A 13,967-nucleotide genomic window follows, 5' to 3' on the forward strand; every position below is an offset into this window, starting at 1 on the left:
ATCCACTATGGACTGGACTTTCACTATTATGTTAGATCCACTATGGACTGGACTCTCACTATTATGTTAGATCCACTATGGACTGGACTCTCACTATTATGTTAGATCCACTATGGACTGGACTCTCACTATTATGTTAGATCCACTATGGACTGGACTCACACTATTATGTTAGATCCACTATGGACTGGACTCTCACTATTATGTTAGATCCACTATGGACTGGACTCTCACACTATTATGTTAGCTCCACTATGGACTGGACTCTCACACTATTATGTTAGATCCACTATGGACTGGACTCTCACTATTATGTTAGATCCACTATGGACTGAACTCTCACTATTAACTGGACTCTCACTATTATGTTCGATCCACTATGGACTGGACTCACTATTATGTTAGATCCACTATAGACTGGACTCTCTCACTATTATGTTAGATCCACTATGGACTGGACTCTCACTATTTTGTTAGATCCACTATGGACTGGACACTCACTATTATGTTAGATCCACTATGGACTGGACTCTCACTATTATGGTAGATCCACTATGGACTGGACTTTCACTATTATGTTAGATCCACAATGGACTGGACTCTCACACTATTATGTTAGATCCACAATGGACTGGACTCTCACACTATTATGTTAGATCCACGATGGACTGGACTCTCACTATTATGTTAGATCCACAATGGACTGGACTCTCACACTATTATGTTAGATCCACAATGGACTGGACTCTCACACTATTATGTTAGATCCACAATGGACTGGACTCTCACACTATTATGTTAGATCCACGATGGATCTAGTTGTTGTGTTGCCATGGTTTTGTGTTATGTTGAGTACAAAGTTAGTGTACAAGGTTAAGAACCTACAGTATGTTTCCTACTTTACATGTACAAGCCACACCCTTTCCACCCAAAAAGTCAGTGGGTGTGGTGGTCTAACTGTCCCAAGGGAAGGGGAGACCCTGCCAAGATTCCACTGGCAAGACGGCCGCGGTGCACGTTAGCGTTGCCGAGAGCACTTTCTCCTGTCACCGTGGCAACAAATATTTTGCGAGGGGGCCTCGCCTCAATGACGGAGGAGTGATACTTGACCCTACCTCACAATTAGTAACCTTCTTTCTGTCAGCCATGTGAGAGAAACACCACTAGAAGGCCTAGAACAGGGCTGTCCAGAGTGTGGCCTGCAGCGCATTTTTTAGCAGCACAATCGTTAGCATGCTAATATTAGCATGTCAGCTTTTTTGCTAATTGACTAATTTGTCAAATATTACTACATCTCAGTCATAGTTTAGTACTTGATGCATTTGAACGTTAGCATCCTCGCATTTTAAACACATTTTTCACGTACACACCTTAAAGTAATATATTTTGGTACTTGAGGCATGTTACGGTTAGCATTTTTAGCATGCTAACATTAGCATGCTAATTTTTCAACAGCCCGCGGCACAATCGTTATTATTATATTAGCATACTAATAGCTAATTTTGCTGGTATGCACCTCAGCGTCAAATATTTTGTGACTTCATGAATGATACATGTTAGCATGCTAGCTTTTTTTTTTTTTTTTTTAAAGCTAATTCATTAAGTCTGCACCTCAGTCATATTTCCGTACTTGATGTATGGTAACGTTAGCATCCTACCATTTTAAACATATTTGTTAGGTACAAACCTCAGACTGGAGAGTCTGTGGTGGGCTCTCCTATTTCTGGGGCTGAGGTTGCTGAGGTAGTTAAAAAGCTCCTCGGTGGCAAGGCCCCAGGGGTAGATGAGATCCGCCCGGAGTTCCTTAAGGCTCTGGATGCTGTGGGGCTGTCTTGGTTGACAAGACTCTGCAGCATCGCGTGGACATCGGGGGCGGTACCTCTGGATTGGCAGACCGGGGTGGTGGTTCCTCTCTTTAAGAAGGGTAACCGGAGGGTGTGCTCTAACTATCGTGGGATCACACTCCTCAGCCTTCCCGGTAAGGTCTATTCAGGTGTACTGGAGAGGAGGCTACGCCGGATAGTCGAACCTCGGATTCAGGAGGAACAGTGTGGTTTTTGTCCTGGTCGTGGAACTGTGGACCAGCTCTATCCTCTGGGCAGGGTCCTTGAGGGTGCATGGGAGTTTGCCCAACCAGTCTACATGTGTTTTGTGGACTTGGAGAAGGCATTCGACCGTGTCCCTCGGGAAGTCCTGTGGGGAGTGCTCGGAGAGTATGGGGTATCGGACTGTCTGATTGTGGCGGTCCGCTCCCTGTACGATCAGTGCCAGAGCTTGGTCCGCATTGCCGGCAGTAAGTCGGACCCGTTTCCAGTGAGGGTTGGACTCCGCCAAGGCTGCCCTTTGTCACCCATTCTGTTCTGAACTTTTATGGACAGAATTTCTAGGCGCAGTCAAGGCGTTGAGGGGATCTGGTTTGGTGGCTGCAGGATTAGGTCTCTGCTTTTTGCAGATGATGTGGTCCTGATGGCTTCATCTGGCCAGGATCTTCAGCTCTCACTGGATCGGTTCGCAGCCGAGTGTGAAGCGACTGGGATGAGAATCAGCACCTCCAAGTCCGAGTCCATGGTTCTCGCCCGGAAAAGGGGAGGAGATCTTGCCCCAAGTGGAGGAGTTCAAGTACCTCGGAATCTTGTTCACGAGTGAGGGAAGAGTGGATCGTGAGATCGACAGGCGGATCGGTGCGGCGTCTTCAGTAATGCGGACGCTGTATCGATCCGTTGTGGTGAAGAAGGAGCTGAGCCGGAAGGCAAAGCTCTCAATTTACCGGTCGATCTACGTTCCCATCCTCACCTATGGTCATGAGCTTTGGGTTATGACCGAAAGGACAAGATCACGGGTACAAGCGGCCCAAATGAGTTTCCTCCGCCGGGTGGCGGGGCTCTCCCTTAGAGATAGGGTGAGAAGCTCTGCCATCCGGGAGGAGCTCAAAGTAAAGCCGCTGCTCCTCCACATGGAGAGGAGCCAGATGAGGTGGTTCGGGCATCTGGTCAGGATGCCACCCGAACGCCTCCCTAGGGAGGTGTTTAGGGCACGTCCGACCGGTAGGAGGCCGCGGGGAAGACCCAGGACACGTTGGGAAGACTATGTCTCCCGGCTGGCCTGGGAACGCCTTGGGGTCCCACAGGAAGAGCTGGACGAAGTGGCTGGGGAGAGGGAAGTCTGGGCTTCCCTGCTTAGGCTGCTGCCCCCGCGACCCGACCTCGGATAAGCGGAAGAAGATGGATGGATGGATGGAAACCTCAGACTAATATATTTTGGTACTTGACACATGTTACAGTTAGCCTTTTAACATGCTAACATCAGCATGCAAATGTTTTAACAATGGCACAATTGTTAGCATTCTAATATTAGCATGCATCAAATACACATCTGAGAGTAATATATTTTGGTACTTGACACATATAACATCCATTTGTAGCTAATTTTTTAGCGGCTCATGGCACAATCGTTAGCATTCTAATATTAGCAGGCTAGCTTTTTTTTTGCTAATTAAACACCTAAGCATCAAATATTGTTACTTCACAAAGATACCTGTCTAATCGAATGTTGTATGTCTACGCCTCATTCATATTTTGGTACTTGATACATGCTAACGTTAGCATCCTGGCATTTTAATCACATTTTTCGAGTACACATAATATATTTTGGTACTTGACGCACATTACAGTTAGCATGCTTTTTTTTTTTAGCTAATTTACGCCTCAGTGTCATCTATTTTGGTATTTCACTCATGTTAACCGTAAGCATGCTATTGTTAGAATGTTAGCATAGTACTGTTAGCATGCTAGCTTTTTGTTAGCTCATTTTGCTCATATTTTTTTGTTACTTGACGCTATCTAGCAGAATGTTATTTTTTTTAGCTAATTTACGCCTCAGTGTCATCTATTTTGGTATTTCACTCCTGTTAACCGTAAGCATGCTATTGTTAGAATGTTAGCATAGTGCTGTTAGCATGCTAGTTTTTTGTTAGCTCATTTTGCTCATATTTTTTTGTTACTTGACGCTATCTAGCATATTACAGTTAGAATGCTATCTTTTTTAGCTAATTTACGCCTCAGTGTCATCTATTTTGGTATTTCACTCCTGTTAACCGTAAGCCTGCTATTGTTAGAATGTTAGCATAGTACTGTTAGCACGCTAGCTTTTTGTTAGCTCCTTTTGCTCATATTTTTTTGTTACTTGACGCTATCTAGCATGTTAGTTAGAATGCTATCTTTTTTAGCTAATTTACGCCTCAGTGTCATCTATTTTGGTATTTCACTCCTGTTAACCGTAAGCCTGCTATTGTTAGAATGTTAGCATAGTACTGTTAGCACGCCAGCTTTTTGTTAGCTCATTTTGCTCATATTTTTTTGTTACTTGACGCTATCAGAATGCTATCTTTTTTAGCTAATTTACGCCTCAGTGTCATCTATTTTGGTATTTCACTCCTGTTAACCGTAAGCATGCTATTGTTAGAATGTTAGCATAGTACTGTTAGCACGCTAGCTTTTTGTTAGCTCATTTTGCTCATATTTTTTTGTTTCTTGACGCTATCTAGCATATTACAGTTAGAATGTTAGCTTTTTTCAGCTAATTTACGCCTCAGTGTCATCTATTTTGGTATTTCACTCCTGTTAACCGTAAGCCTGCTATTGTTAGAATGTTAGCATAGTACTGTTAGCACGCCAGCTTTTTGTTAGCTCATTTTGCTCATATTTTTCTGTTACTTGACGCTATCTATAGAAGGCTATCTTTTTTAGCTAATTTACGCCTCAGTGTCATCTGTTTTGGTATTTCACTCCTGTTAACCGTAAGCATGCTATTGTTAGAATGTTAGCATAGTACTGTTAGCACGCTAGCTTTTTGTTAGCTCATTTTGCTCATATTTTTTTGTTGCTTGACGCTATCTAGCATATTACAGTTAGAATGCTATCTTTTTTAGCTAATTTACGCCTCAGTGTCATCTATTTTGGTATTTCACTCCTGTTAACCGTAAGCATGCTATTGTTAGAATGTTAGCATAGTACTGTTAGCACGCCAGCTTTTTGTTAGCTCATTTTGCTCATATTTTTTTGTTACTTGACGCTATCAGAATGCTATTTTTTTTAGCTAATTTACGCCTCAGTGTCATCTATTTTGGTATTTCACTCCTGTTAACCGTAAGCCTGCTATTGTTAGAATGTTAGCATAGTACTGTTTGCACGCCAGCTTTTTGTTAGCTCATTTTGCTCATATTTTTTTGTTACTTGACGCTATCAGAATGCTATCTTTTTTTAGCTAATTTACGCCTCAGTGTCATCTATTTTGGTATTTCACTCCTGTTAACCGTAAGCCTGCTATTGTTAGAATGTTAGCATAGTACTGTTAGCACGCCAGCTTTTTGTTAGCTCCTTTTGCTTATATTTTTTTGTTACTTGACGCTATCTAGCATATTACAGTTAGAATGCTATCTTTTTTTAGCTAATTTACGCCTCAGTGTCATCTATTTTGGTATTTCACTCCTGTTAACCGTAAGCCTGCTATTGTTAGAATGTTAGCATGGTACTGTTTGCACGCTAGCTTTTTGTTAGCTCATTTTGCTCATATTTTTTTGTTACATGACGCTATCAGAATGCTATCTTTTTTAGCTAATTTACGCCTCAGTGTCATCTATTTTGGTATTTCACTCCTGTTAACCGTAAGCCTGCTATTGTTATAATGCTAGCATAGTACTGTTAGCACGCTAGCTTTTTGTTAGCTCATTTTGCTCATATTTTTTTGTTACTTGACGCTATCTAGCATATTACAGTTAGAATGCTATCTTTTTTAGCTAATTTACGCCTCAGTGTCATCTATTTTGGTATTTCACTCCTGTTAACTGTAAGCCTGCTATTGTTAGAATGTTAGCATAGTACTGTTAGCACGCCAGCTTTTTGTTAGCTCATTTTGCTCATATTTTTTGTTACTTGACGCTATCTAGCAGAATACTATCTTTTTTAGCTAATTTACGCCTCAGTGTCATCTATTTTGGTATTTCACTCCTCTTAACCGTAAGCATGCTATTGTTAGAATGTTAGCATAATACTGTTAGCACGCTAGCTTTTTGTTAGCTCATTTTGCTCATATTTTTTTGTTACTTGACGCTATCTAGCATATTAGTTAGAATGCTATCTTTTTTAGCTAATTTACGCCTCAGTGTCATCTATTTTGGTATTTCACTCCTGTTAACCGTAAGCCTGCTATTGTTAGAATGTTAGCATAGTACTGTTAGCATGCTAGCTTTTTGTTAGCTCATTTTGCTCATTTTTTTTTGTTACTTGACGCTATCTAGCATATTAGTTAGAATGCTATCTTCTTTAGCTAATTTACGCCTCAGTGTCATCTATTTTGGTATTTCACTCCTGTTAACCGTAAGCCTGCTATTGTTAGAATGTTAGCATGGTACTGTTAGCACGCTAGCTTTTTGTTAGCTCATTTTGCTCATATTTTTTTGTTACTTGACGCTATCAGAATGCTATCTTTTTTAGCTAATTTACGCCTCAGTGTCATCTATTTTGGTATTTCACTCCTGTTAACCGTAAGCCTGCTATTGTTAGAATGTTAGCATAGTACTGTTAGCACGCTAGCTTTTTGTTAGCTCATTTTGCTCATATTTTTTTGTTGCTTGACGCTATCTAGCATATTAGTTAGAATGCTATCTTTTTTAGCTAATTTACGCCTCAGTGTCATCTATTTTGGTATTTCACTCCTGTTAACCGTAAGCCTGCTATTGTTAGAATGTTAGCATAGTACTGTTAGCACGCTAGCTTTTTGTTAGCTCCTTTTGCTCATATTTTTTTGTTACTTGACGCTATCTAGCAGAATGCTATCTTTTTTAGCTAATTTACGCCTCAGTGTCATCTATTTTGGTATTTCACTCCTGTTAACCGTAAGCCTGCTATTGTTAGAATGTTAGCATAGTACTGTTAGCACGCTAGCTTTTTTTAGCTCATTTTGCTCATATTTTTTGTTACTTGACGCTATCAATCAATCAATCAATCAATCTTTATTTATATAGCCCTAAATCACAAGTGTCTCAAAGGGCTGCACAAGCCACAACGACATCCTCGGTACAAAGCCCACATAAGGGCAAGGAAAAACTCACCCCAGTGGGACGTCGATGTGAATGACTATGAGAAACCTTGGAGAGGACCGCATATGTGGGTAACCCGGGGGGGGGGGGGGGGGGGGGGTTACTATCTAATATGCTATCTAGCATATTAGTTAGAATGCTATCTTTTTTAGCTAATTTACGCCTCAGTGTCATGTATTTTGGTATTTCACTCCTGTTAACCGTAAGCCTACTATTGTTAAAATGTTAGCACGCTAGCTTTTTGTTAGCTCCTTTTGCTCATATTTTTTTGTTACTTGACGCTATCAGAATGCTATCTTTTTTAGCTAATTTACGCCTCAGTGTCATCTATTTTGGTATTTCACTCCTGTTAACCGTAAGCATGCTATTGTTAGAATGTTAGCATAGTGCTGTTAGCATGCTAGCTTTTTGTTAGCTCATTTTGCTCATATTCTTTTGTTACTTGACGCTATCTCGCCGTCCTGCTAATTTGTTAGCATTTCAAATCGGATTTGGGTCTTCAGCAGTCACACAAAATTTATACCAATTTTTTTTTTTTTCTATTATATTGTAGTGGGGTTGATGGAGGAAAACTACCAAGAGAGTGGAGGAGTCTGTGGAACGCTCTCCCTGACCACCTGAGGGCACCACAGACTGTGGATGCTTTTAATAAAGGCTTAAAAACCCTTCTTTTTTTTTAAAAAAAGCCTTTTTTTTTAGATATATGCATACTAGTTTTAGCTATTTGGCTGTTCTAGTTTTTATTTTTTTTTATTTTTTATTATCTTTTTATTTTTTATTTGATTTATTTTTTATACACTGTAGCACTTTGAGGTTGTTTACTCAATGTAAAGTGCTTTTTACGGGTGTTGTTTTAAGGAGGTGTTATTGCAGACTTCACCAGTAGGGGGGGGGCAGTGAGTGACATTTACCTGAGCCCAGTGGTTCTTGAAGACAATCATGCAGGTCTCCGGGTCCACGCCTTGCAGCACCAGAGACTGCCCATCTTGGTTTCCGTTGGCAACCATGGAAGCCATCGCGGCGGGCGGGCTCTCATGTGGCTTTCACCATGTCACAAGCGTCCATGACTGCTGAGTGGGTGCGAGCGTAACCACGGGAGACAGCCTAGCCACACAAGACCTGTAAGGGCGGGGAAACACACCGGTTCAGAGGTCTGAGGGAGAGAAAAAAAGCCACATCTCCAGAAACATTGTGCATAGTTCACCCCTCCCTGCTGCATGGCCGCGCTGCAGCTATGCGAGGCATGCAGGGACAATATCCAGTGAGGTCACATGACTTGAGAGCCAACTGTCAAATAGTTGTGAGTGGAGCTCACACTACGCCCAAGTTTTCCAAAACTTTTTTGGAAATTGGCAAGGTGTCTATATTTGGACACTTGTTGTGGTTGGACTAGTGGACTAGTGGGCTGGAGCAGGACTTTTGCTTTGCTGTGACAACACTAAGAACCTTCTGGAGCCATCCGAGGCAACATGACATAACTCACGACTAGACGACCCAGTACTCTACACAAATAAAGTAACTAACCAGTTACGAGGAACTACACACTACCACAGGAGTCAAACTCAAGGCCTTTTTTTTCATACAATTATTACTTTAGATCCACTATGGACAGGACTCTCACACTATTATGTTAGATCCACTATGGACTGGACTCTCACTATTATGTTAGATCCACTATGGACTGGACTCTCTCACTATTATGTTAGATCCACTATGGACTGGACTCTCTCACTATTATGTAAGATCCACTATGGACTGGACTCTCTCACTATTATGTTAGATCCACTATGGACTGGACTCTCACTATTATGTTAGATCCACTATGGACTGGACTCTCACTATTATGTTAGATCCACTATGGACTGGACTCTCACTATTATGTTAGATCCACTATGGACTGGACTCTTACACTATTATGTTAGATCCACTATGGACTGAACTCTCACTATTATGTTAGATCCACTATGGACTGGACTCTCACAATATTGTGTTCGGTCCACTATGGACTGGACTCTCTCACTATTATGTTAGATCCACTATGGACTGGACTCTCACAATATTGTGTTCGATCCACTATGGACTGGACTCTCTCACTATTATGTTAGATCCACTATGGACTGGACTCTCACAATATTGTGTTCGATCCACTATGGACTGGACTCTCTCACTATTATGTTAGATCCACTATGGACTGGACTCTCTCACTATTATGTTAGATCCACTATGGACTGGACTCTCTCACTATTATGTTAGATCCACTATGGACTGGACTCTCACTATTATGTTAGATCCACTTTGGACTGGACTCTCACACTATTATGTTAGATCCACTATGGACTGGACTCTCTCACTATTATGTTAGATCCACTATGGACTGGACTCTCTCACTATTATGTTAGATCCACTATGGACTGGACTCTCACTATTATGTTAGATCCACTATGGACTGGACTCTCACTATTATGTTAGATCCACTATGGACTGGACTCTCACTATTATGTTAGATCCACTATGGACTGGACTCTCACAATATTATGTTCGATCCACTATGGACTGGACTCTCACACTATTATGTTAGATCCACTATGGACTGGACTCCCACTATTATGTTAGATCCACTATGGACTGGACTCTCACTATTATGTTAGATCCACTATGGACTGGACTCTCTCTATTATGTTAGATCCACTATGTACTTTATTGATCCCTGGGGGAAATTCAGCACCACAATTCGCTCACAATAGACAACAAACACTGAGGTATTTTTTACATGTGAATAATATAAATACAGTCTATTTTACAGCATTATTCACATGTGAATAATATAAATACAGTCTATTATACAGCATTATTCACTTGTGAATAATATAAATACAGTCTATTATGCAGCATTATTCACATGTGAATAACATAAATACAGTCTATTATACAGCATTATTCACATGTGAATAATATAAATACAGTCTATTATACAGCATTATTCACATGTGAATAATATAAATACAGTCTATTATGCAGCATTATTCACATGTGAATAATATAAATACAGTCTATTATACAGCATTATTCAAATGTGAATAATGCTGTATAATAGACTGTATTTATATTATTCACATGTGAATAATATAAATACAGTCTATTATACAGCATTGTTCACATGTGAATAATATAAATACAGTCTATTATACAGCATTATTCACATGTGAATAATATAAATACAGTCTATTATGCAGCATTATTCACATGTGAATAATATAAATACAGTCTATTATACAGCATTATTCACATGTGAATAACATAAATACAGTCTATTATACAGCATTATTCACATGTGAATAATATAAATACAGTCTATTATACAGCATTATTCACATGTGAATAATATAAATACAGTCTATTATACAGCATTATTCACATGTGAATAATATAAATACAGTCTATTATGCAGCATTATTCACATGTGAATAATATAAATACAGTCTATTATACAGCATTATTCACATGTGAATAATATAAATACAGTCTATTATGCAGCATTATTCACATGTGAATAATATAAATACAGTCTATTATACAGCATTATTCACATGTGAATAATATAAATACAGTCTATTATACAGCATTATTCACATGTGAATAATATAAATACAGTCTATTATACAGCATTATTCACATGTGAATAATATACATACAGTCTATTATACAGCATTATTCACATGTGAATAATATAAATATAGTCTATTATACAGCATTATTCACATGTGAATAATATAAATATAGTCTATTATACAGCATTATTCACATGTGAATAATGTAAATATAGTATATTTTCCAGCATTATTCACATGTGAATAATATAAATATAGTCTATTATACGGCATTATTCAAATGTGAATAATGCTGTATAATAGACTGTATTTATATTATTCACATGTGAATAATATAAATACAGTCTATTATACAGCATTGTTCACATGTGAATAATATAGTCTATTATACAGAATTATTCACATGTGAATAATATAAATACAGTCTATTATACAGCATTGTTCACATGTGAATAATATAAATACAGTCTATTATACAGCAATATTCACATATGAATAACATAAATACAGTCTATTATACAGCAATATTCACATGTGAATAATATAAATACAGTCTATTATACAGCATTATTCACATGTGAATAATATAAATACAGTCTATTATACAGCATTATTCACATGTGAATAATATAAATACAGTCTATTATACAGCATTATTCACATGTGAATAATATAAATACAGTCTATTATGCAGCATTATTCACATGTGAATAATATAAATACAGTCTATTATACAGCATTATTCACATGTGAATAATATAAATACAGTCTATTATACAGCATTATTCACATGTAAATAATATAAATACAGTCTATTATGCAGCATTATTCACATGTGAATAATATAAATACAGTCTATTATACAGCATTATTCACATGTGAATAATATAAATACAGTCTATTATACAGCATTATTCACATGTGAATAATATAAATACAGTCTATTATACAGCATTATTCACATGTGAATAATATAAATACAGTCTATTATACAGCATTATTCACATGTGAATAATATAAATATAGTCTATTATACGGCATTATTCAAATGTGAATAATGCTGTATAATAGACTGTATTTATATTATTCACATGTGAATAATATAAACACAGTCTATTATACAGCATTATTCACATGTGAATAATATAAATACAGTCTATTATACAGCATTATTCACATGTGAATAACATAAATACAGTCTATTATACAGCATTATTCACATGTGAATAATATAAATACAGTCTATTATACAGCATTATTCACATGTGAATAATATAAGTACAGTCTATTATACAGCATTATTCACATGTGAATAACATAAATACAGTCTATTATACAGCATTATTCACATGTGAGTAATATAAATACAGTCTATTATACAGCATTATTCACATGTAAATAATATAAATACAGTCTATTATACAGCATTATTCACATGTGAATAACATAAATACAGTCTATTATACAGCATTATTCACATGTGAATAACATAAATACAGTCTATTTTACAGCATTATTCACATGTGAATAATATAAATACAGTCTGTTATACAGCATTATTCACATGTGAATAACATAAATACAGTCTATTATACAGCATTATTCACATGTGAATAATATAAATACAGTCAATTATACAGCATTATTCACATGTGAATAATATAAATACAGTCTATTTTACAGCATTATTCACATGTGAATAATGTAAATATAGTATATTTTCCAGCATTATTCACATGTGAATAACATAAATACAGTCTATTATACAGCATTATTCACATGTGAATAATATAAATACAGTCTATTATACAGCATTATTCACATGTGAATAATATAAATACAGTCTATTATACAGCATTATTCACATGTGAATAATATAAATACAGTCTATTATACAGCATTATTCACATGTGAATAATATAAATACAGTCTATTATACAGCATTATTCACATGTGAATAATATAAATACAGTCTATTATGCAGCATTATTCACATGTGAATAATATAAATACAGTCTATTATACAGCATTATTCACATGTGAATAATATAAATACAGTCTATTATGCAGCATTATTCACATGTGAATAACATAAATACAGTCTATTATACAGCATTATTCACATGTGAATAATATAAATACAGTCTATTATACAGCATTATTCACATGTGAATAATGTAAATATAGTATATTTTCCAGCATTATTCACATGTGAATAATATAAATATAGTCTATTATACGGCATTATTCACATGTGAATAATATAAATACAGTCTATTATACAGCATTATTCACATGTGAATAATATAAATATAGTCTATTATACGGCATTATTCAAATGTGAATAATGCTGTATAATAGACTGTATTTATATTATTCACATGTGAATAATATAAATACAGTCTATTATACAGCATTGTTCACATGTGAATAATATAAATACAGTCTATTATACAGCATTGTTCACATGTGAATAATATAAATAGTCTATTATACAGCATTATTCACATGTGAATAATATAAATACAGTCTATTATACAGCATTATTCACATGTGAATAATATAAATACAGTCTATTATACAGCATTATTCACATGTGAATAATATAAATACAGTCTATTATACAGCATTATTCACATGTGAATAATATAAATACAGTCTATTTTACAGCATTATTCACATGTGAATAATATAAATACAGTCTGTTATACAGCATTATTCACATGTGAATAACATAAATACAGTCTATTATACAGCATTATTCACATGTGAATAATATAAATACAGTCAATTATACAGCATTATTCACATGTGAATAATATAAATACAGTCTATTTTACAGCATTATTCACATGTGAATAATGTAAATATAGTATATTTTCCAGCATTATTCACATGTGAATAATATAAATACAGTCTATTAAAGTTAAAGTTAAAGTTAAAGTACCAATGATTATTATACAGCATTATTCACATGTGAATAATATAAATACAGTCTATTATACAGCATTATTCACATGTGAATAACATAAATACAGTCTATTATACAGCATTATTCACATGTGAATAATATAAATACAGTCTATTATACAGCATTATTCACATGTGAATAATATAAGTACAGTCTATTATACAGCATTATTCACATGTGAATAACATAAATACAGTCTATTATACAGCATTATTCACATGTGAATAATATAAATACAGTCTATTATACAGCATTATTCACATGTGAATAATATAAATACAGTCTATTATAC

At 36.2% G+C, this 13,967-nt stretch overlaps 1 protein-coding gene across 2 annotated transcripts in view; it reads right to left on the bottom strand.

Annotated features, from left to right (window-relative positions):
- fhip1aa (FHF complex subunit HOOK interacting protein 1Aa) overlaps positions 1-13,967 on the bottom strand; it is a 79,425-nt gene that overhangs the window by 43,224 nt on the left and 22,234 nt on the right. For both annotated transcript variants that reach the window (XM_061923009.2, XM_061923008.2), the window contains exon 2: positions 8,008-8,215. In XM_061923009.2, coding sequence (XP_061778993.2) covers positions 8,008-8,112 — 105 coding nt within the window. In that variant the 5' untranslated portion in view covers positions 8,113-8,215. The remainder of the gene's footprint in view (positions 1-8,007; positions 8,216-13,967) is intronic.

This window comes from Nerophis lumbriciformis, linkage group LG27, assembly GCF_033978685.3.
Source record: "Nerophis lumbriciformis linkage group LG27, RoL_Nlum_v2.1, whole genome shotgun sequence".
Classification (NCBI taxonomy): Eukaryota; Metazoa; Chordata; class Actinopteri; order Syngnathiformes; family Syngnathidae; genus Nerophis; species Nerophis lumbriciformis.